Genomic DNA, 22,741 nt, shown 5'->3' with positions numbered 1-22,741 from the left:
TTTATTTATAGATGCAGACAGCAAAGAGAACCTGCTCACTTGCCCAATGACGACTTGACAATCACCTCTAGAATCACCTTCATCTGTGACTTTAATTAAATGCAGGAAAAATACACTGAAAAAATGGTATATTTACATTTAAAACAATTTAAAATTGCATGTAAATCATTAAATGTGAAATTTTGAAGAAATAGTATTTTCTTCATACTCTAATCATCTTTTTTTTTTACCCTTTTGAAAAAGTTTTTTTTTACAGTATATATACAGTATGCGTTCATATTAAAATATTGCATTAAATTAGGAAAATAAAATTTTCACTGGTTGTCTTATATTTTGGACCCATGATTAAAACTAGTTTTTGATGGCATAATTTATGATGGCAACTTTTGATATTTGTATTTTATGTATTATTATTATTATTATTATTATTTATATTATTTATCGTGGTTGAGCACCTTGCAATCAGAGGTGCAAAGAGGACGGTGTTCAGTTATGTTTTTCCACAGTAGGGTAAATGTCAAATATCATTTTAGGTTAAACCTTATGAGTATGTATAACAGAAAATAAATTTTCTTCTCTTACTGGCCGCCAATTCTTTTGAGTTTCTTACCGTTTTAATCACCATTTTGCCCCTTTTTTTTTTCTATTTCCGATCTTTTTTGCAGTTTACCTTGTCAAATGAATTTCGAAAATGTACAGATATTTCATATATTTTCTCAGTTAATATGATCTCTTTTAGACAGAATGCATGATAACTATTCAAGAATTAGCTAAAAATATTGTTTAAACTAGTTTTACATGGACTAAATAGCATGTCACTCTGCTGGACATTGGGTTTACTGATGAAATATCATGTCAGTTGCCCAAATGCAAAGCAATTTATCCGAATAAATGTCCATACAGCATCTTTTGAGGGTTTTGCATGAACCTGAAGTGGTCTAGTCCAAGGGAATCCACATCATGAGATGTATGATGTATCATTTTAGCCGACCCAGAGAAAAAACAACACACATGGCTCAAGTTGTACAAGCGTTGGCTTATGTGTGTATGCAGGGACTCTAGAATTGGTTGCCACTGTGATCCGTTAACTGAAAGCTGTAAATTATTCATCAAACCAGGGCTTAGCTGATCATAATCCTGCTACTCTTGCATTTGCAGAAATGGCAAACGTGGGTCATAATGCAAAACTATGTCATTTAGTGGGTTTATCATTCGAGAGTTAGAGAGAGAGTTATGTAGATTACAGTACTTCTGCGAAAGCGATGAAGCTCTGCTTGAGTTCACAACAATATTGATATTCAGTCATTATCAGGGCCTTTTGGTATTTTTGCATGTTTTCTGACTGTGTTGATTGTGTGGGAAATGTGATCAAACATGTAGTAAAACAGCGAGTAATAGACTTTTATTGGAAGCTGAAAGCATAATCAAATTAGTAACACTTTACAATAAGGTCCCATTAGGAAACATTAGTTAAAGGGGTGGTAAAACGCATTTTTTCGAAGGCTTGATTGTGTTTGTGGGGTGCACTGTAACATGTGTTCATGCTTCATTTTTTAAAAATTGCATTATTTTTTATATATTTTACCTTTATTCTACACTGCTCTTCCCTTCCTTGTAAAAACGATCTGATGGTTTCCTGGTTCTATGAAGCCAGTCCCTCAAAACTACGCAATGGGCTCAGATTGGTTAGCTGGCCCAGTGTGTTGTGATTCGCTAACCGTCTAGTGCACGTCCCCCGGAAACGTCTCGCCCCGTACCTTTACCGGTAGTTTGCTATGGTACAGTACTTTGTGCTTTGGTGTATTATAAACAATGGTGTCAATAAAACCAATCGGACCCGGTGTCACAGTGTCTGGTTGTGTTTCCCTGGGTTATCACTAGAGGTCCTCGTTCTCACGATGTCATTCACATTAGACTACAATTCCCAGCATTCTGTTCTGTCACTTATCTGAATATTGCACTCAGCTGTTTCCCATCACCTTGTTAGTTCTGTGTGTATATATTCCCTGTCTGTGTTAGTGTTTGTTACGGAGTCCTTGGTTTATGTCACCTCACTTTCTAGTCTGTATCTGCCTGTTTCTTGTTTTTGTCTTGTGTTTTGGATTGCCTTATTGGATTTTGACACCTGCCTGGATGACTACGAGTTTGGATTGCCCTTTAAGTAAAAACTACTGCTCTTGGATTTTCTGCCTCCTGTGTGTGTTCCGTGACAGAAGGACTCCGTCACACCTAATCCAGCGGTATGTTTCGTAACATCCCTTCCCCAGCCACCGAGCGGGAGAGAAGGGAATTTTTTAAAGGGACCCGATTGGTCAAGTTTCGCGGGACCCGTGGAGGTCGCAGTGGAGGAGGTGGTCGAGAGACTGTTCAGGTTCCGTCTGCCCAGTCAGAGACTGTTCACGTCACGTCTGCTCAGCCAGAGACTGTCCACGCTATGTCTACCCGGTCAGAGACGTATCAGGAGATGCCCATTCGCGTGGCCGCGAGGGCACGGATGGACTATTTGGAGCATCTGATTCGGATCCTAGACATGCCTGTGCTCGCTGTTCCAGAGCTGGAGCCAGTGTCCGTTCCAGAGCCTGAGCCAGTGTCCGCTGTTCCTGAGCCGGTGTCCGCTATTCCTGAGCCGGAGCCGGTGTCTGCTGTTCCTGAGCCGGAGCTGGTGTCTGCTGTTCCAGAGCTGAAGCCAGTGTCTGTTCCAGAGCCAGAGACAGATCAGGAGATAACCATTCTCGCAGCCGGGGGAATACCGAGCAACTATCTGGAGCGTCTGGCACGGATCCTGGAAGGACCCTTCAGACCTTTTGTGACCCTGGTTCCAGAGCCGGAACCAGTTTCTGTTCCTGAGCCGGAGCTCGTATCTGCTGTTCCTGAGCAAGAGCTCGTGTCTGCTGTTCCTGAGCAAGAGCCCGTGTCTGCTGTTCCTGAGCCGGAGCCAGTGTCTGTTCCTGAGCCGGAGCCAGTGTCTGTTCCTGAGCCGGAGCCAGTGTCTGTTCCTGAGCCGGAGCCAGTGTCTGTTCCTGTGTTTGTGTCTGTCCTTGTGGTTGTTACTGTTCTGGTGTCTGTTCCTGAGCCGGTGTCTGTTCCTGAGCCGGTGTCTGTTCCTGAGCCGGTGTCTGTTCCTGAGCCGATGTCTGTTCCTGTGCCGTGGCCGCCCGAGGGTTCTTCACCGCCCTGGCCGCCCGAGGGTTCTTCACCGCCCTGGCCGCCCGAGGGTTCTTCACCGCCCTGGCAGCCCGCGGGTTCTTCACCGCCCTGGCAGCCCGAGGGTTCTTCACCGCCCTGGCCGCCCGAGGGTTCTTCACCGCCCTGGCCGCCCGAGGGTTCTTCACCGCCCTGGCAGCCCGAGGGTTCTTCACCGCCCTGGCCGCCCGAGGGGTCTTCACCGCCCTGGCCGCCCGAGGGTTCTTCACCGCCCTGGCCGCCCGAGGGTTCTTCACCGCCCTGGCCGCCCGAGGGTTCTTCACCGCCCTGGCCGCCCGAGGGTTCTTCACCGCCCTGGCCGCCCGAGGGTTCTTCACCGCCCTGGCCGCCCGAGGGTTCTTCACAGCCCTGGCCGCCCGAGGGTTCTTCACCGCCCTGGCAGCCCGAGGGTTCTTCACCGTCCTGGCAGCCCGAGGGTTCTTCACCGCCCTGGCCGCCCGAGGGGTCTTCACCGCCCTGGCCGCCCAAGGGTTCTTCACCGCCCTGGCCGCCCGAGGGTTCTTCACCGCCCTGGCCGCCCGAGGGTTCTTCACCGCCCTGGCCGCCCGAGGGTTCTTCACCGCCCTGGCCGCCCGAGGGGTCTTCACCGCCCTGGCCGCCCGAGGGTTCTTCACCGCCCTGGCAGCCCGAGGGTTCTTCACCGCCCTGGCCGCCCGAGGGTTCTTCACCACCCTGGCAGCCCGAGGGTTCTTCACCGCCCTGGCAGCCCGAGGGTTCTTCACCGCCCTGGCCGCCCGAGGGGTCTTCACCGCCCTGGCCGCCCGAGGGTTCTTCACCGCCGCCCTGGCCGCCCGATGGACTGTCTGCTTCGCCCTGGCCGCCCGATGGGTCGTCTGCTTCGCCCTGGCCGCCCGATGGGTCGTCTGCTTCGCCCTGGCCGCCCGATGGACAGTCTGCTTCGCCCTGGCCGCCCGATGGACAGTCTGCTTCGCCCTGGCCGCCCGATGGACAGTCTGCTTCTCCCTGGCCGCCCGATGGACTGTCTGCTTCGCCCTGGCCGCCCGATGGACTGTCTGCTTCGCCCTGGCCGCCCGATGGACTGTCTGCTTCGCCCTGGTCGCCGGCTGAGCCATCACCCCCTGTTCTTGTTCCCCTTCATGGTCCTGGCCCTCCCATCCCTCCCTTGGATTTCCCACCTTCCTCTTGGACTCTTGTGTTGTCTTGTGTACTGTCATGGAGCGTCTGGTAGCCGCTCCGTAGAGGGGAGGTTCTGTCACAGTGTCTGGTTGTGTTTCCCTGGGTTATCACTAGAGGTCCTCGTTCTCACGGTGTCATTCACATTAGACTACAATTCCCAGCATTCTGTTCTGTCACTTATCTGAATATTGCACTCAGCTGTTTCCCATCACCTTGTTAGTTCTGTGTGTATATATTCCCTGTCTTTGTTAGTGTTTGTTACGGAGTCCTTGGTTTATGTCACCTCACTTTCTAGTCTGTATCTGCCTGTTTCTTGTTTTTGTCTTGTGTTTTGGATTGCCTTATTGGATTTTGACACCTGCCTGGATGACTACGAGTTTGGATTGCCCTTTAAGTAAAAACTACTGCTCTTGGATTTTCTGCCTCCTGTGTGTGTTCCGTGACACCCGGGGAAACCTTAGTGTAGATGATCGAGCAGAACCTGTTCAAGAACGGCTGTTAAACGACATTTCAGAAAGGTTTGTTTTTTGTTGTTCTCTCATTACTTTTTAGATATAATGTTATTTATTTTACTAATTATTATAGAATTACAAAAAAATAAGCTTCATAAACAAGAATTTCATATAATCGTTCGAACAAATTATACTACAGTCCTCAAAGGGATTTTTTTGAGTAAAGACTGCGGATCTATAGTGATCGTTACTGACTGTATGGCACCGTTATTTTTGTATTTTTAAAACGATTGTAGACAAATATCTGTCGCCAGAACTATTAACCCAAAAACGAACACTAAACATCGGCTGCCAAATCAAACACAGAACCATGTTTAGCATGCCTGTAGATAAACAAGCATGTAGATATACATAAAAGCTCTAATCAAAGAATTATTTACACTAATTCCAAGTTCGCTGTTGAGATTAAAAAAATGTTTGTAACGTTAGGTGTTTGTCGGATAACGTTTAGTTTGAATGAGCATTTAACAAACCAGCAGAGCCAAACAGCGTTGTCATTTGTTTACTTCCTTGCTACAACGTACAATTAACAATACGAACTATTACAGGAAAACACACAGACGAAAAATAAATCATACTTACAGGTTGAGGCCCGTAAACAAAAGCTTCTGTTCTTAAAGTTGGAACTGCTCCATCTTTCAGGACAAGCCGTTGTGCGAATCCTGCATTGAGCTTGCGAAGATTGTGAAAGCTTTCCTCCGTAACATGTGCAGCACAGAGAGCGAGATTTGGGTCACAATTATGAGGGACCGAGTTAAAAATAAATTAACCATTGATCCCTAACTCCCTCGTCCCTATAAGGCTGAACAAAGTGGACCTGCAATCCGGATGAAAATAACAGCAACGTTAAGACGGCATTGTGACAACTCATCTCCAAAACAGCAATATAAAATGGCCTCGCCCCGCTTATTAAGTATTCTCGGAGGAGGAGTTTAAGTAAATAATGGGATATGCTGACGTCAGCAAACCCAGAGGAATGTCGTGTAGTCCAAAACCGGTCGTTTGCTGTAGTTCTTAGAAATTGATTTTAAAAAAAGCAAATATCTTCCTTTGCTTTGAACTTTGAGCGCTGTAACTTTGCAGATGTTGTTTATGCTCAAACAGCAACATTACACACTAGCTAAAGTTAGAAAAGTGAAATCGTGTTTTACCACCCCTTTAATGCATTAAAGGTACAATATGTACCTACAGTTGCAGTTGTGTACTTACAATATCCCAAAAGTTCCCAAAGTTTTTAATTTCAGAGAAATTCCAATTTTAAATAATGGCTCGTCCATGTTCACTTGTCGCCTGTCAATGACGTAATATCCGCGTTATCCCTGGTTTCAGCTCGTACTGCCATAGTAACCATGGCGACAGACGTGGACAACTGCGTTAACGTTACGTCTCACGCTGTTGTTGTTTCGTTCAAACATTATGAACCATGGCAAGCAGACTTTGGGACAAAAGGAGAACTAAAACGAGGATCAATATCAGTGGCGTTTTCGAGATGCCGAGATCAGAGTTTTTGACAGAGCTCTACATGTACTTTATTAGACAGGTGAGCAAATGTACATAAAACTAATCGATGTTATGCAGTTCAACATGATGAAATGTTAGAATATGATCCGTATGTTATTCTAATGTTGATCTAGCTAGCTGCTAGTCTCATACAGCCAACAAACTAACACATAGAATAACATTATAACTTTCAACACACTCAAATGCAGTTTAGTGTGATAGTGTAGACCAAGTGAAACAGCGCTGCGTTACCTCACAAGTTTCATTCGTCTAATAAAATGACCTGTGCAAGTATTAATTCAGCACTTGCGGATAGCGTTAGTTCGGTAGAATGAAATGTCCATATTCCTTTATATCCGCGGGACTCGCGTGTGGCGCTGATATCTGTCTCTCATTAGCAATCGCGCCCTGCTTCATTCCAGAGTCATGTTAAAAACATCAATCTATTCACTCATCCATAAACATTATTAGATCCTTTAGCTTGACGACAAGTTCCATAATTACGCTTTAATTATGCGTCATAAACCTACGCCGTTGTTATTGTAAGAGGTTAGCGACCCCTACATATTGTAGCTTTAACTAAAATGAACTAACAATGAGGAATTCATTTGTTGCAGTATTAATTTATTTATCTTTGTTAACATAATTTAATAAAATACGACTGTTCATTGTTAGTTCCATTAAATAATGTTAACCGATACAACTTTTAAATGAACATACATTTTAGTAATATAGTAAATGTTGAAGGTAACACTGTAGTTTAGTGTCCAATTCTCACTATTAAGTTGCTTATTAGCATGCATATTATTAGAATATTGGCTGTTTATTAGGAAATTAATTATAAAATTATATTCATTATAAAGCACATATTAATCCCTTATTCTGCTTGACCATATTCTACATCCCTTGATGTTATTAAGCAGTAATTAGTTTACTGAGGCAAAAGTCATAATCAATATTTAGTTAATAGTGAGAATTGGACCCTAATCTAATGTAGCTAAGATTAATAAATGCTTCAGAATTATTTTTATTATTCATGTTAATTAGTTAAATAATGGTAACAAAAGCAATTATTGTAAAGTGTTGCCATCAAATTGGACTAAGTCTTTAGTAAACGAACACACAGTGGCCACTGAATGTGTTTAAATGAATGAGGCATCAGAATTCTGTGTAATTCTGTGCGTGCAGGTGGAGTCGTCAGGCTCTGTGTGTGTGTGTGTGTGTGGTACTGAAGCGGTGTACAGTGTGTCCTTGTCTTTATTGATCTGCAGGTCTCATGAGTGCTGCAGTGAAGGCACTGCGGAGGAGACAGCACTGCAGACGCTGGAGTTTACTGGTTATGATCACAGTGTGGCTCACCATTCACTCAAGTACTTTAATAACAGCTCCTTAGGATGGATGTCAGAGCAAGCTTTAATAAACCGTAAAAAAATGTTTTGTCAGCTAACCAAAAATCGAACGTGTTAACATATAAATTCACTTAAAAAAAAAAAAAAAAAGATTTATTATTTTCATTATTATTTATTTTAATGTAGGCTATAATTAATTATTTTCAGTATTTTGTTGTATATTATAATTATTTCATTTTTCTATTATTTAATTGTATTATTTATTATAACTGAATTAACCTGACTGCATTAGGTTACATCAGATCAGACGGAAACATCTGCACATTTTCACTTTTAACAGTGATAAAAATAGATATAAAACAACAAACATAAAATGAATATACAATTTCAGAAAGATTTACAAGTATTTGTTGTTACCACATTGCCCCTTAGAAAAAGTACCATAGTATTCTCATAAAAAACTGCTAAATTTCTTTAAGGTTTAAGTTGAGTTAAGGTCTTTTGCTGCTCATGCTGTTTTTCCTGCTGACTGTGATCAATAAGAGTCAGTTCATTACGTCCTTCTTCACTCCATCCTTTTTGCTTTCACCTCATGTGAAGGAGGTGCTTAGATTCGTACTAGAGAAATGTGCATCTTATATGTAACATTGGTGTCATTTAACATATTGTTGCTTTCACATTTTATAAAAGCAATAATCCACTTGTTAAAGTGATTTAAGGGGTCCAACTTCACGCTGTGCCTAAAAACAGTCTTTAACCATTGTAAAATCTCTGTAAATGCATATCTTTATGAGGCTCTCTAACTTTTCAGAGTCATTTGAATGAGCTTTTATATAATAACTTTTGTCTTTAGTTGTGATTGAATGTGACGTGATTGAGGGCTGTAAATAACTGTACTATTCCTAAGACTTTGAACAGCAGTTGAGCAGGTTCAGATAAGTTATCTTAAAGGGATGATCCTAGAATGAAAATTAGATCATCATTTACTCACCCTGGCATTGTTCTATTGCTGTATGACATTCTTTCTTTTATGGACCACAAAAGGAGAATAAAAAAACCCATATAATGGCTGTGAATAGCCAGCAGCAACAAGCTTTTTAAAAAAGCATTTTAATAATGAATTGTAATAATATTTCACAATATTTCACCTTTATTGTATTTTTGATTAAATAAATGCAGGATTGGTGAGCATATAAGATAATTCTTTCAAATACATTTAGCTGACGCTTTTGAAAAGAGCAATATTGAACTAAAAGAACAAGTTGGTCAACTGTATTACAGGCCTGATCGAATGAGAAACATATGCTAGTAAAACAGACTCACTTTATTTGGGTTGGTAAACAATGCCGGGCATTATTATGTCTCTGTCATTTTTATGACACAGAAAGACTTTCATCAATCATTAACGTTGCTGTATTGAATACTCTCCCGTCATGGAAAAATGTCAGGAAATTTTTAGGCATTCCAGCTGTTCATCATTCTTTGTTTATCGTTTCAGAGCTTTGGGCTTCAGGCATGGAAGTTAAAAACCATCAGAGACATAAAGCATACATTTATAGAAGATAAATGTATATGTGTCATGTGAGATGGTTTTATTGCTGAATAGCTGCTGTATAGCTGGGGAATATATATATATATATATATATATATATATATATATATATATATATATATATAAAACATAGAAAATATCACCAAATGTCTGTCGTTGTCTAAAATAAACAGAAGCCTTAAACCAGTATGCCCAACCCCCCTTACTGTCAGAATAATTCAAGTCAAATGTGATTAGTCTCTCTCTCTCTCTCTCTCTCTCTCTCTCTCTCTCTCTCTCTCTTTCTCACACACACACACACACACACACACACACACACACACACACACACACACACACACACACACACACACACACACACACACACACACACACACACACACACACACACATACACACACACACACACACACACACACACACATGTGAGCACCCACTTTGTCCACCATGAAGCATTTTTAACATCGGGGTGCTGTTAGCTTTGACTGCGTCTGCTGTTTCTTTAAAGCCTAACTAAGTTTATTCAGTAAGAAAGGAGCAAAAATTGAAGAAAAGTGTTGCCTGTTGAGGCAGGTTTTGGGGGGTGGAGAGTCCCACGTGCCTGTGTCTGAAAGCCACGGCTGAACGCGGGGGATCGGTGAGCCTTTTGTTGCTTTTCCTCTTTTGTCATGGCTGGACTCTTTGGAGCGGTCGTCATCAGTATGGAGGAGATGATGCGTGTGTGTGGATGCTGGAGGACAGCTTTGTTTGGGGGTAGTGTGGGGTTTAGTTTTCGATGGTGTGGTTTGGAGAGAGACTGTCTGACTCGTATTTACATTCATGCTTTTGGCAGATGCTTTTATGATGCTTGCATTGCATTCAAGGTATATGTATAATCAGTTCATGATTAGTTCAGTTTATCAGATTTACTTTAACACACATGCTCAAATGCAATTGGTTGGAGTCTGTCTCTTCATGTTTTTGTGTCTTTTCATGTTTTTGTGTGTCTTTTCGTGTTTTTGTATGTATTTTAGTGCATTCATACATGCACTGACCTTTGTTTTTTTTTGTTCGTAGATTGTATTTGACTGATGTTGTATTATTCAGTACAGTATCATATAATTTCAAATGAGATAAAGACAGTGTTTAATGTCAAAGACTATCGGTGAGTTATAAATATAAACTAAATATAGAAAGTGGTTAAAATATATGATCTAAAATAACATGCATGCAGTGGCATGTTTTATGCATTAGGGATGCAATGTTTTGAGTGTGGCTATGACCGAAGTCAATCAATAGTTAGGAAGCCTAACCACTTTCACAGTTCTTTTGTCTAATGTGCCAGAGAGAGTCATGTGCAATGATTAAAATGCCTCCCGCTGCCCCCCCCCCCCCGTCAATTTCAATGGATTACTGAACATGTCGCCTATATTGAGAGCATTTTGCCCAATTGCTTTTGAGCAACTTGTACTATAATTTCTTTAACCTTGCAATAACCCTGATATAATGAGAATATGAAGCTCATACTAGAAGAGGAAAAACATTTTAGTTTTATTCAGAGGCCCAAACTGATCAAATATGAAATGTGGTGCAGTTGCTGATATTTATATGGTCAAAAATCTTGTATTATAAATCAGTCAGATCTTAATTACAGCAGGCTAATTACATAAAATGCATATAAATATCTGCAGTCACTCTATATCTCCCAATAATATGTCTTATTAGGTTGATATTTAAATGCTTAGTTTTGTGATCAATTCTGTACTTTATAATGTGGAGGGCAAAATAAATAATACAATGCATTACAGTGATGACTGAGAGATGAATAAATGATGAATAAATAAATTAACATTCCTCACAAGCCTGTTGTATCCTATTTAATATATTTTAACATGATTTTTCTAAAAAATAAAATGTGTGGATAATCAAGTAAACCTAAGTTGTTTCAGTCAAGTAAATGCTCATCTTGAAATATTACAAATATTTCAAATAAATAAGACGACAGACAACAGAAGCCATGATTGAGCATGTTGATCATATAGAGACCTTAAAAAATTGCATAGGCCTATACAATATGATACAGTAGGCTTTACAGGTTTAAGATTTCATTTTAATGTTGAAATCTTATAGGGTTAAGATTGTCACAGATTGGTTTTAATGTTTGCACAAAGATGAGGATTCAAATGAATACAGTCTTTAATTTTAAATCCATCTCGGAAATACTCGGGAGATTATGTAATAATCAAAATGACACAACCACATTAACAGTGATGAGACGGGACCATGAATAGACAGAACTCAGGGTTTAAATACACAGAGGGAAACGAGGAAACAAAATGAACAACAGGTGAACTTAGTGACTGATAGGCACACACTAGAACAAAACAGAATGAACTAACAGAACTAAATATAACCAAAGATTTAATTTGTTGTGAATTTTGGTGCACTTGTGCCAGCCTTCATTGTTGTTGTCCCTCTGAACCGTTTTCACATTTATTGGTTTCAACTGACCCAAATATTATTCAGCCCCCCTCCCAGTGTCCTATAAATAAGTGGAGCCCGTCTTGTCAAGTCTGGATAATTGCATGATATCATCATGGCTCACCCATAATTTTATTATCATTGCAAACACTCAGGAGTCACTTGAGTCATTTGTCAATGTCGCTTTTGTTAGTACGCCTTCAGCGCAGCAATCCGTAGTATGACATTAATACATTTCATTCCAAGGTTATATAAAGAGATTCAGTCATCAGATGTTATTGTTTATGCAGGTCGTGTTTGTGTGATCCTGTGACATTGGATTTATCACAACAATTATACAATTATCTTAAGAATTTGTATATAGAATTTTTTCCCCCAGTTGTTTCCTTCAGTGTTTTCACTCTGATTGATGTTCGTCACTGTGATGAGATCACTGATAGAGAATTAAATTATCATGGTGCAATCAGGGCTCAAACTGAAGCTTTGTGTTTGTTTTTGAGCATAATGTGGCCTGGAATAGATCAGATGGATCAAAGATTTAAAGTGGCAGTGTAATTTAATGATACTGAATCATTTGTGCAAGTCTGGGTGAGTCCTTTATTTTCAAGTCTGGTCTTTTTAGTGACTTTTTTAAGTGAGAATATAAATTCAGTCCTGGTTTCATAGACAGGGCTTAGATTATGCTAGGATTAGGCCTTAGTTCAACTAGGGCATTTAAAGTATCTTTTATAAACCTGCCTTAGAAACATTACTGGTGTGTATCTTGAGACAAAACAATGTCACTGACATAGGCTATTTTAAGATTTAAAATGCAAGTTGCTTTCAGTTAAAACAGCTCAAACATGCATTTTAGTCTGGGACTAGACGCAAGCCTTGTCTGTCAACCCGAGGGTCAGTGTTTTAAAGATCGGATGCCATATCAGGATTGTGCAAACAGTTACATTCTTAGCCTACAAGATCACATTGATCTCTACGTTGCACATTTGTCACATTAACAAGCAAAAATTATATTTTAATTAAATTTCTTCCAACAAATTCAATTAAGGTATTGTCTGGGTTTAGACGAGCACAAAACAACATAACTTAAGTCATGACAATTACAACCATTCCCTATGTTGTATAGGAAACTGCAACAACTTGCTTTGTCAGATGGCGTCTCTGTTTTGATTCAGTGGAAATGATGTTCTTTATCATGAACAGCCACTCACAGCAATATTGGATTAGTGAAGCTAACTATATTGGTTTAAAATAACCTTGCAGATCCATCTCAGAGTCTGCTATCCAGAACAACAGATCTAGTTTCCACACGATTGCTAAAAGAGTCATCCAGGGCTCTGTTTTGGGCCCTATTTGTTTTCTATTTGTCAATGACTGAAAAGTTTAAATCTGAAAAGGCTACTCGGGTTGGCACCAGGTCATTATGGACCTCACTGCAAGATTGTAATTTAGTTTTGAATACTCAGAGAATAAACTTCATGATTAGCACAAAACAAGAGACTTCAAAACAAGAGACTTCACTTTCTATTGTTTGCATGATTTAAGGCTACTTAAACTACTAAATGCATGGTCCTACTTGACATTTTGAATGCTTTAAATTAATTTAACACCATATTATTGTCCTGTAAGAGGTTTTACTAAGTAGATATTGTTGGTAAAATTGGTTTGTTGTTCTTTCCCAACTAGCAAGGAACGTTCTCAGAACTTTGACTAACATTCTGGCAAGGTTCTCTCAAAGTTATCTCAAAGTTATCAACAAACGTTTATACTGCAACATTAATAGAGAATGTTCGTTCAAAGTTGTCTGGTCTTTAATAATGTTTCCAAAATGTTAGCACAATAACTTTTCACAATAACCTTTTTAGAACATTCAGAAATATTGTTAGCAAAACATTCTTTGAACATTTTTTGTTAGCTGGGTTGACAGTTTTTTTATACCATACAGTCCTTTTATTGTTAATGAAAGCATATATGTTCATATTATGTTCTTATAACGTTTGTCTTTTTTTCTGCAGTACATGGTGAATTTAATTTGTTAGCTTCAATCCTGCTCTGCCAAATCTCACAGCATGTCGGGTGCCTACGATGAGTCCGCCATGTTCGACGAGACGACAGAGAGTTTCTGGGAGGTCAGACTCAAAAACTTACTTATTCTGTATTATTATTAATCACACATGTAGGTTAAATGTCTCATTCGTACAGGAAAACACAGCTATGAAGCTCTGGTGTTTGAATAGCTGCCAAACAAGCTGTTAGCGGCTGTCACATGTTATTGTATCATATTGACTTTTAATGCTGTGGAAGTGTGTCATTCAGCCAAAGGGCGACCAAACATTATATTGATTAGCATGGTGTTAACATAGTATTAGAAGTAAAACTGTGTCATTATTGACTTATTGATCATACATTATAGCACAGACTGTAGTAAGATCGCTCTCACTGGCAATCATAGGATGGGAAGTATAAGTCCCTCATAAAATATATTGTTTCTTTGACTTTTTTCTTTGTTTAATATGCTTTTTTTAATTTGTTCCAAATAAAAAATTGTGAAAATTAATTGGTTTAATTAATTCGATTTAGGATAAATACACTTGAGCGGTCACTGCTTTCTATTGAGTACAGATATTTTAGCTCTAATGCTTTAGTAGTGTCCTGTCCATGACTTTACCTATTTCAAAGGGTTCTATGTTTCTCAGGTGGGGAACTACAAGCGTACAGTAAAGCGAATCGAGGATGGCCATCGACTCTGCAATGACATGATGAGTTGTATACAGGAGCGTGCCAAGATCGAGAAGGCCTATGCCCAGCAGCTCACCGACTGGTCTAAGAGGTGGAGGCAGCTCGTGGAGAGAGGTGCTGAATGATTTATGACGTGGCCATGGAGAACCATGTTTACTCACTTCAGAAATCCTTAAGTAGATTTAAAGTGACAACCTTGAAAGCAAATGTTGTATCTAAATAAGCTTCTCTTTCACCCTCGCATTCTAACTCAATCAGTATTAATGCGTTGTTATTGCTGCTCGCAGGGCCGCAGTACGGTACTCTGGAGAGAGCCTGGTTAGCTGTGATGACAGAAGCAGAAAAGGTGAGCGAGTTGCACCAGGAGGTGAAAAATAACCTACTGAACGACGACTTAGAGAAGGTGAAGAACTGGCAGAAAGATGCCTACCACAAACAAATGATGGGCGGATTTAAAGAAACCAAAGAGGCGGACGAGGGGTTCCGAAAAGCCCAGAAACCTTGGGCCAAAAAACTTAAAGAGGTGAGGTGACAGAACTTCTCTCACAAGTCTTTTTTTGTGACCCATTTCCAATTAATGATTGCAAACAGACTTCCAATTACATTCTACATTAATTGTATTATTTGGCACACCAATCACCCTGAAAGGAAATGCCATAAATGCTGGTGATTTAGAGGCAGTAAAACCTGGTCTATGTTTCAATTAATATACTATTTATGCAGTAAATGGTGTGTATGCTTTGCACAGTATGCATATTTTCTGTATGCATGGAAAACCTGGAGTATTTTTGTTTAAATGTGCAGTATACAACATTCCTGTGTGGAATACTATATCCCAGAATTCAATGTAATTGAAACAATTGAAACGGAATGATAAAAAAAAAAATTTGATGCCAAATAACCACATTTATTTCCTGAGATTATATTTGGTCACCATTTGGTGAATTAAACATGCAATGCAATGAGGTCATGTGACAGCAATGTATAAAGTGCAAGCATAAACTACAAACAAATCATTGAATAATTCATTCACAATGCTTACCATGTTCATCTTATCTTTTATTTGCAGTTGGAAACAGCTAAGAAAACATACCATATGGCCTGCAAGGAAGAAAAAATTGCATCTACAAGGGAGGCTAATAGCAAAGGAGAGGCGTCAGTCACATCAGATCTGCAAAAGAAACTCCAAGAGAAGGTGGACAAGTGCAAAAACGACGTTCAGAAGGTCAGCCAAGAAAACAATATTATGTTCAACATGCATATTTCATAAAAAAAAAAAAGTGATGCACTTACAATGAAAGTCTATGGAACAAATATAACATTCCTTTAAATTGTGTGCATGGCATATATTATTCTCAATGTTTTTTTATTTCAATAGTATTCGAAAAATGTTGATCTAGAATGCAACATATCTGTGGTCTGGTCTCTTTTGATATTCTTGTTGATATTCAAAACTCACCTCAATAGATTCAACAGACGACAGAAAACAGAAATATCCTCAATTAATTTCATCCTCTATTCATTACACCAGCAGCTCCGACTCCCCAGAGCTTACTTTCATATTACTACTCTGCCTTTGGACCACTTAATACGGGTGTTCAATAAATGGCCTAGCGCACCGTACAGCCAATTCATTAGCCTTTAATCTAACCCAGCATCCATTAAAAGCACTTTACCCAGAGTCCCAGTGGAACCAGCTCTGCCACAATAGAACAATGGACAAGCTGGACATTTGAGTGACAGCTGTAGTTAGCTATAAAACCATCCCAAATAATGATATTATTTAATTAAGAATATGTACACATGCTCTAACTTTACAACTCACATTTCAATCCTAAAATAAAAATATATAGAGATATTTTGCATAAAGCAATCAAACGTGTCATTAAGATGTTTGCATTTTGTCATTACTTTCATGACATTTCCATCAGAAATGATTAATTAATTAAATGTGTCTGGACATTTAACTTTTGAGCTAATTTGAGTTTATTTTTCATATTACTTTGATGATTCTTAAATTACTATAACACAGTTATTTTAATACAGCATAGTAATATATAATTTCTTATCATTCTTTTTTTTGTATTATGATAATGAGAATTTGGGGGGAGGGGGATGTGAGCATCACAATATAAATCTTAGTGTACTTTAAAATATGTTTACCTAAATTTCATTTTAAATTGATTGTTTTTTGTTGTTGTTGTTGTTACTGTTGTTTTTGCAGTCTACTTATAATGCCATGGTTTCGTGTACCAAAGTCATTATTTAGTTTAACATGACCATTTTCCATCCTCTCTGAAAGGGTTAGAATTTAATAGGCTTTAATTTTAGAACTTTATGCAAGTACCCGTTGTTATGATTGGCTCACTTCTTCATATTTGTATAAATGGGACATCTCATATTTATGCAACAAGTCAGAAGATTTAAGATGTCGTTTGTTTTGTGTTTCAGGCCAAAGAGAAATACGAGAAGACCCTTGATGAGCTCAGCAAGTGCACGCCGCAGTACATGGAGAACATGGAGGTCGTGTTCGAGTCGTGCCAGCAGTTCGAGGAGAAGAGGCTGAACTTCCTCCGCGAGGTGCTTCTGGATATCAAACGCCATCTTAACCTCACTGAGAGCCAAAGGTCAGCTTGAAATCAGACACAGATCTGGTCTCTTAAGCCTGGTGGTCTGAAGTCTACGTATTTTTATTAACATGATGCATTTTTTGTGTCATCTATGCTAGTGTCCAGTTCACAAACTAAACTTTTAGCAGATGTGCACTATTATTCAAAAGTTTGGTGTCTGTAATATTTTTTTTTTTTAATAAATGAATATTTTATTCAGCAAGGATGCATTAAATTGATCAAATGTGAATAGGAAATACATTAGCACATATGAAATAAATCTGCTTCAGTCATTAGTCTCTTAATAAACTCTATAATTCATATTCTACAGCTATGCCACAGTCTACCGGGAACTGGAGCGTAGCATCACCTCAGCCAGCGCCCAAGAAGACCTCAAGTGGTTCAACAACCTCCACGGTCCCGGCATGCACATGAACTGGCCACAGTTTGAGGTAAAGTCCATATGTGGGATTAATGAGAATGTATAGTGTAACTTAGGACTGTTCATTTTATTTCTCATATAATTCCTCTTGTCTCTAAATCAGGAGTTCAACCCAGAACTGAGCCACTCTATTAATAAAAAAGAGAAGGTGAAGAGGAACCATGATGGAATCACGTTGACCCATGTCACGCATGGTGTAGATACGGGCACACCGCAGACTGGAAACCGGGGCAGGTACAGAGGTTTTTCTGTTATTTAACCCTATAAAGCCTTCTGTATCATATTTGATACACACATTTCTAAGGCCTCAACAAAAAACCTGTTGCACACAATCTACTACATGCCTTCTATCATTTGATTGATAGTTTATACATTTATAGCAAGTAAAAGTCAAGTAAGTTTTAGTACAATCAAAAACATCCTTCTTCTTCGTCGTTATGTTTTTGCTGTAAAATCTTGACCTTTTTTTAGAAAGTAAATGTAAGAATAACTTTCAGATTGTTATTAATATTTCACGATTAATATTTACTAATCTAAACCAACTTAGGTGATTATCCATTTATCATCTTTTTTCAGGATTTTTTTTAAATCATGCTAAAATGTTAGTATCAAATATGACACATAAGGCTTTTGAGGAATGTATTTTTTCATCTCTCAATCATCCTATATTATACTACGAGGCTGTTGAATGCTTGAATCTGATTGGCTGACAAACGTTCTAAGATGTGCAGTTATTTTTAGGGAAATAAACGGTTAAAGTAGTTCCAGGCAGGTCTTGACCGTATCGCAGTTCAACTTCCATATCACTTCGCCAGTTATTTTAAAAGTCCTTACAGCCGACAACAGCAAAAGAACCAAAACCTCCTGCTCTCTCTCCCACTTAAACGCATCCACACATACAGTACGGACACACACTCGCACAGAAACATGTTGTCAGCGCTGCTCTGATGATTTATTAGTAAAATAGTTCAGAAACTTAAAAGCTACATGACATTTCTCACTAGCAAGGTAATAACAGCACTGTTCTTGAAGCAGATAAACTTACAGTTTCGCTATTAGTAGAGACGCTGCTCCCCGAACACTGTTGAAATTCACACGTGCTTAATCTCTCTCTCTCTCTCTCTCTCTCTCTCTGTATAATAACTGCAATAATCACTGCATTAGTCTACTATCAACTATGAATGGCTCAAGCCTCCATTTTTGGAGTTGTGGGATAAGATTAAGATTTGAAAATTTGTCCTTCACAGAAGAGTGACGAACCTGACAAACGTCTTGAAATACATAATTTGAACAATGTCTTGAAGTGTGGTAACCGTAGTATTAGTGAAATAATTGACTATGGTCTGTTGAATTAGAAAATAAGCCAACTCCACTGCATGTTGTGGTCGCATTACCACCTCAGATGTGCTTATTTTCTAATAACTCAACAGCCCGCTGTCAATTATTCCTTACGTATTGCATTGAATTATATATTTTGCCTGCCACAATTAAAACTACAGGGCTTTGATCATTAAACTAAGCATTTAAATATCATCTTAATAAGACATATCTGTAACGGTTATGTTATTTGTGTGGGCTGTTTTTCCTTTCAATCCAGTGTTTCCTTCCTGTGTTTAGTTCCTGTTCCTAGTTGTTTTCGAAGGTTACTCAATGGGTAATTGATTATGTTCACCTGAGTCTTGTTTGGTTCCTCATTTAGCCATGTATTTAAGCCCTCAGTTTGGTTCTTCTCTTTGTCCTGTATTGTCTTTGCATTAGTGAAGCTGTTACGTTGAGTGTTTCCTTCTGGATTGCCTTTGTTTTTGTAAGTAAAAGTACATCTGCTGCAACTTAGATCCTCTGCTCCTCTTCCCTTGCCTGCACTGTGCTGTTTGTTAATGTTCTCCATTGTTGCTAACGCTAACCTCTGGAGAATCTAACCTGCACTTCTCCCGTCTGGTTGTCGTCTCCAGCGTGAGCAGTTACGAGAAGAACCAGCAGTTTTCTGCCGAGTGGTCTGATGATGAGCAGCCGCCTGCCGCTCAACCAGCCAGTGAAACAAACGGAAATCCATTCGATGAAGAGAGTAAAGTAGTGCGAGTGAGAGCGCTGTATGACTATGACGGCCAAGAACAAGATGAGCTCACATTTAAAGCTGGTGAGAATCATATTTTTGAAAGCAGTCTCTTCTTTCTCAAGGCTGCTGATCAAAAGTACAGTAAAAGATGTAAAGATTGTGAAATATTGCAATTTAAAATAAATCTGTTCTATTTGAATATATTTGAAAATGTAATTTTATTCCTGTGATGCAAATACTCCAGTCTTCAGTGTCACATGATCCTTCAGAAATCATTCTAATATGCTGATTTGCTGCTCAAGAAACATTTCTGATTATTATCAGTTACAGTTGAGCTGCTTCATATTTTAGTGGAAACTATGATACGTTATTTTCAGGATTCTTTGATGAATGGAAAGTTCAAAAGAACAGTATTTATTTGAAATAGAAACCTTTTGTAGCATTATAAATGTCTTTACTGTCACTTTTGATCAATTTAATGCATACTAACTGAATAAAAGTATTCATTTATTTTTCAGAAAAAAAAAGGTTTTGAACAGTAGTGTATTTCATATGGTGGTTATGGCTCTGGACATGCTGTAGTCTACAATTATGTTTTATAAACATTTTCCAAACATTCCAGGGCTCGACATTAAGACTTGTGTGCTTGTCCTTCGGATAAGTAAATCGATGACCTTGTTACAGTAAATACATTATTAATCACTGTTTACATTGAATGTAATAAAATCAGAATTATTCTAGTCTAAAATTTTTGGTGTCTAAAGTTCCTGTACTTCCCAGGTTATTTTTTACTTTTTGTTTTAATCAGGCTACTTAACAAGGAAAATTCTCTTTCGCTTGCCCTTCCAAAAAAACTCACTTTCCGGGAAAAGCGGTCAAGCGTGAATGTCGAGCCCTGCGTTCCATTTTGGTTTTGAGAATCTTAAACTAACCGTTTTCTTACTGTGAATAAAAAAAAGTTTTTTTACAGTGTCCTTGTTACATATGTTACGTGTACTTACCATAGTAATAACAGTAAATTATGTTTAATTACATGCAACTAACCCTCAACCAAATCCTAATCCGACCCTAACCCAATAGTAAGTACATGTAGTTAATTAATATTGCTCAATACTTACATGTATAATTACACTGCAACAATGACACCTTATGATAAAGTGTAACCAAACGTTCAAACAATGAAACAATAGAAAATGTTCTAGCAATGTTTATTTCTGATATTCTAAAAGCGAGTCGTGTTTTGAATATGTAAGGATAAAGTACGTTCAGCTGTTTTTATAATGTCCATTTAACTGTTCGCTTGTCAAATATTAAATATTGAGTTTAAAATGTATTGTGAAAAGAAACGGATAGCTACTAGAACATTTTGCATCCTTAATAGTGCATATGTTTGCATTTTATCAGCTTGTATTAACTGTACATCAACATGTTTTCGCAGGAGACGAGCTGATCAAACTAGAAGATGAGGACGAGCAGGGTTGGTGCAAAGGCCGGCTGGACGGCGGTCAGCTAGGCTTGTATCCGGCTAACTACGTTGAGCCCATTTAGTTGCCTTGTGTGGTGAAGAAGGCCTTAAAGACTTTACCATGCGAGATTCCCGAGAAACTATTTCCTTGCCTGATTGACTTGCTGAGAAGCTTTACGCAGCATTTTCTTAATACCATAGCAAAAAAAAAACCTACAGCATCCAAAACACATATCGAATCCCAGCGAGAGCAGGGAATGATTCTGTGCGTTTATGTAGCCATGTTCAGTATGAGTTATTTTGCTGCTGACATGTGTTTGCGTATGTTCTCCTGTAACAATATTAACGTACTGACATCCGAGAAGCCTAGCATAGCAAGAATCAGCAATGCAATGTGTATACTAGACTTTTATTTTGAAGTGGAATGTCCTGTTGAACCTAGTGAACATGAATTTCGCTTACATAATCTGACATATTTATGTGTTAAACAAGATATTCAATGAGAATAAATTTAGGGCGGGACTTGATTTTATGCTAATTTGATGTGAAAAGTGGGCGTTACATACCAGAATGGAGTTAATGTAGAGGTGAAGTATTTTAAAACGTATTTTTCTGGATAAATTGTGCACTATAAATATGTGTTAACAAAGTAAATACAGTCAGTTTTGAATACATGTTGGCTTTCATGCGAGATGCATCAGGATTTTTGTCCATTTTTTCATCTAAGTGCAAATTATGCCTCAAAACACATTAAATACACATTTCCATGTTTTTCTTCACTTTTTTATATTTTGGTTTCCCCATTTTAAGAACTTGTAAAGAGCCTGTGAACAAATTGCAAGCTTTCACTTTAAAGACTGGAGAATTATGGAGAAGTGAAACTTTTTGAAATATCCTGATTCTAAAGGATTGCTGATGGAATTTTTGTGTCTTTATGTGTAATAAATCCAGAATGAATCAGAACTGAAATTCTAAAAGAAAAATAAGTTTAGTTTATCTAGTGCATTTTTCTAATCATTTTTTTTTAAAGTAAATTGGTATTTTAAAAATTAAATTTGTATTTATTTATTTTTATTTTCTTCAGAATTTTTGATTTAGGATATTAGTTATGATTTCATGACCATTGAACTGTGTGGTTCACATTGATCTCTGGGCACATGCTATTTAAAAGTGTTCAAATGCTTTTAAGTATTTCTTCTGCCTTTTTGTCTCTTTATGTAAATGGAAATGTCTTTTAACAATAACTTATTCAGTAGGCATACTCCTTACTGTAGCGGAACAATAATAATAATTTCATTTGTCATGTTTTCAACACTAGCTTTGTTTTTAGTGTGGAAGCTCACTTCGGTTCAGCCGGTATGGATTGCGTCTTTAAGAGCATATGGATGTGTGTGTGTGTGTGTGTGTGTGTGTGTGTGTGTGTGTGTGTGTGTGTGTGTGTGTGTGTGTGTGTGTGTGTGTGTGTGTGTGTGTGTGTGTGCGCATACTGTATGTTTAGACTGAACTGATGTGTTCTACTCTTCATGTCAGTGTAGTATCTGTTTCATTCAAGTTCACAATAAAAATCTGAGACAAATGCAAATGATTCCAAAGCTTTGGGTCACCACTAGAGGTCAGCATTGCAGAAGACCATTACTGTACTGTTTATAGTGCCTTATAATATATAGTAAATTAGTCATAGTTCGCCCTAAAATCGATAAAGGCTGTAATATTTGTATT

At 38.6% G+C, this 22,741-nt stretch overlaps 1 protein-coding gene across 4 annotated transcripts in view; it reads left to right on the top strand.

Moving 5' to 3' along the window:
- Positions 1-22,604, top strand: part of pacsin1b (protein kinase C and casein kinase substrate in neurons 1b) — a 34,406-nt gene extending 11,802 nt beyond the window's left edge. For 2 of the 4 annotated variants that reach the window (XM_077197795.1, XM_077197796.1), the window contains 9 exons: positions 13,727-13,840; positions 14,408-14,564; positions 14,738-14,973; positions 15,520-15,675; positions 16,902-17,077; positions 17,391-17,511; positions 17,605-17,735; positions 19,454-19,638; positions 20,996-22,604. In XM_077197795.1, the coding sequence (XP_077053910.1) occupies positions 13,781-13,840; positions 14,408-14,564; positions 14,738-14,973; positions 15,520-15,675; positions 16,902-17,077; positions 17,391-17,511; positions 17,605-17,735; positions 19,454-19,638; positions 20,996-21,105 (1,332 nt within the window). In that variant the 5' untranslated portion in view covers positions 13,727-13,780 and the 3' untranslated portion in view covers positions 21,106-22,604. Of the gene's footprint in view, positions 1-7,624; positions 7,724-9,545; positions 9,892-13,726; positions 13,841-14,407; positions 14,565-14,737; positions 14,974-15,519; positions 15,676-16,901; positions 17,078-17,390; positions 17,512-17,604; positions 17,736-19,453; positions 19,639-20,995 lie in introns of those variants that run through there. The other 2 variants (XM_077197799.1, XM_077197798.1) reach the window with 2 other exon arrangements.
- The last annotated feature ends 137 nt before the right edge of the window (positions 22,605-22,741 follow it).

This window comes from Siphateles boraxobius, unplaced genomic scaffold, assembly GCF_051911475.1.
Source record: "Siphateles boraxobius isolate OS27281-9 unplaced genomic scaffold, OSU_SipBor_1 41, whole genome shotgun sequence".
NCBI lineage: Eukaryota > Metazoa > Chordata > Actinopteri > Cypriniformes > Leuciscidae > Siphateles > Siphateles boraxobius.
This window is presented reverse-complemented; position numbering and strand designations above follow the sequence as displayed.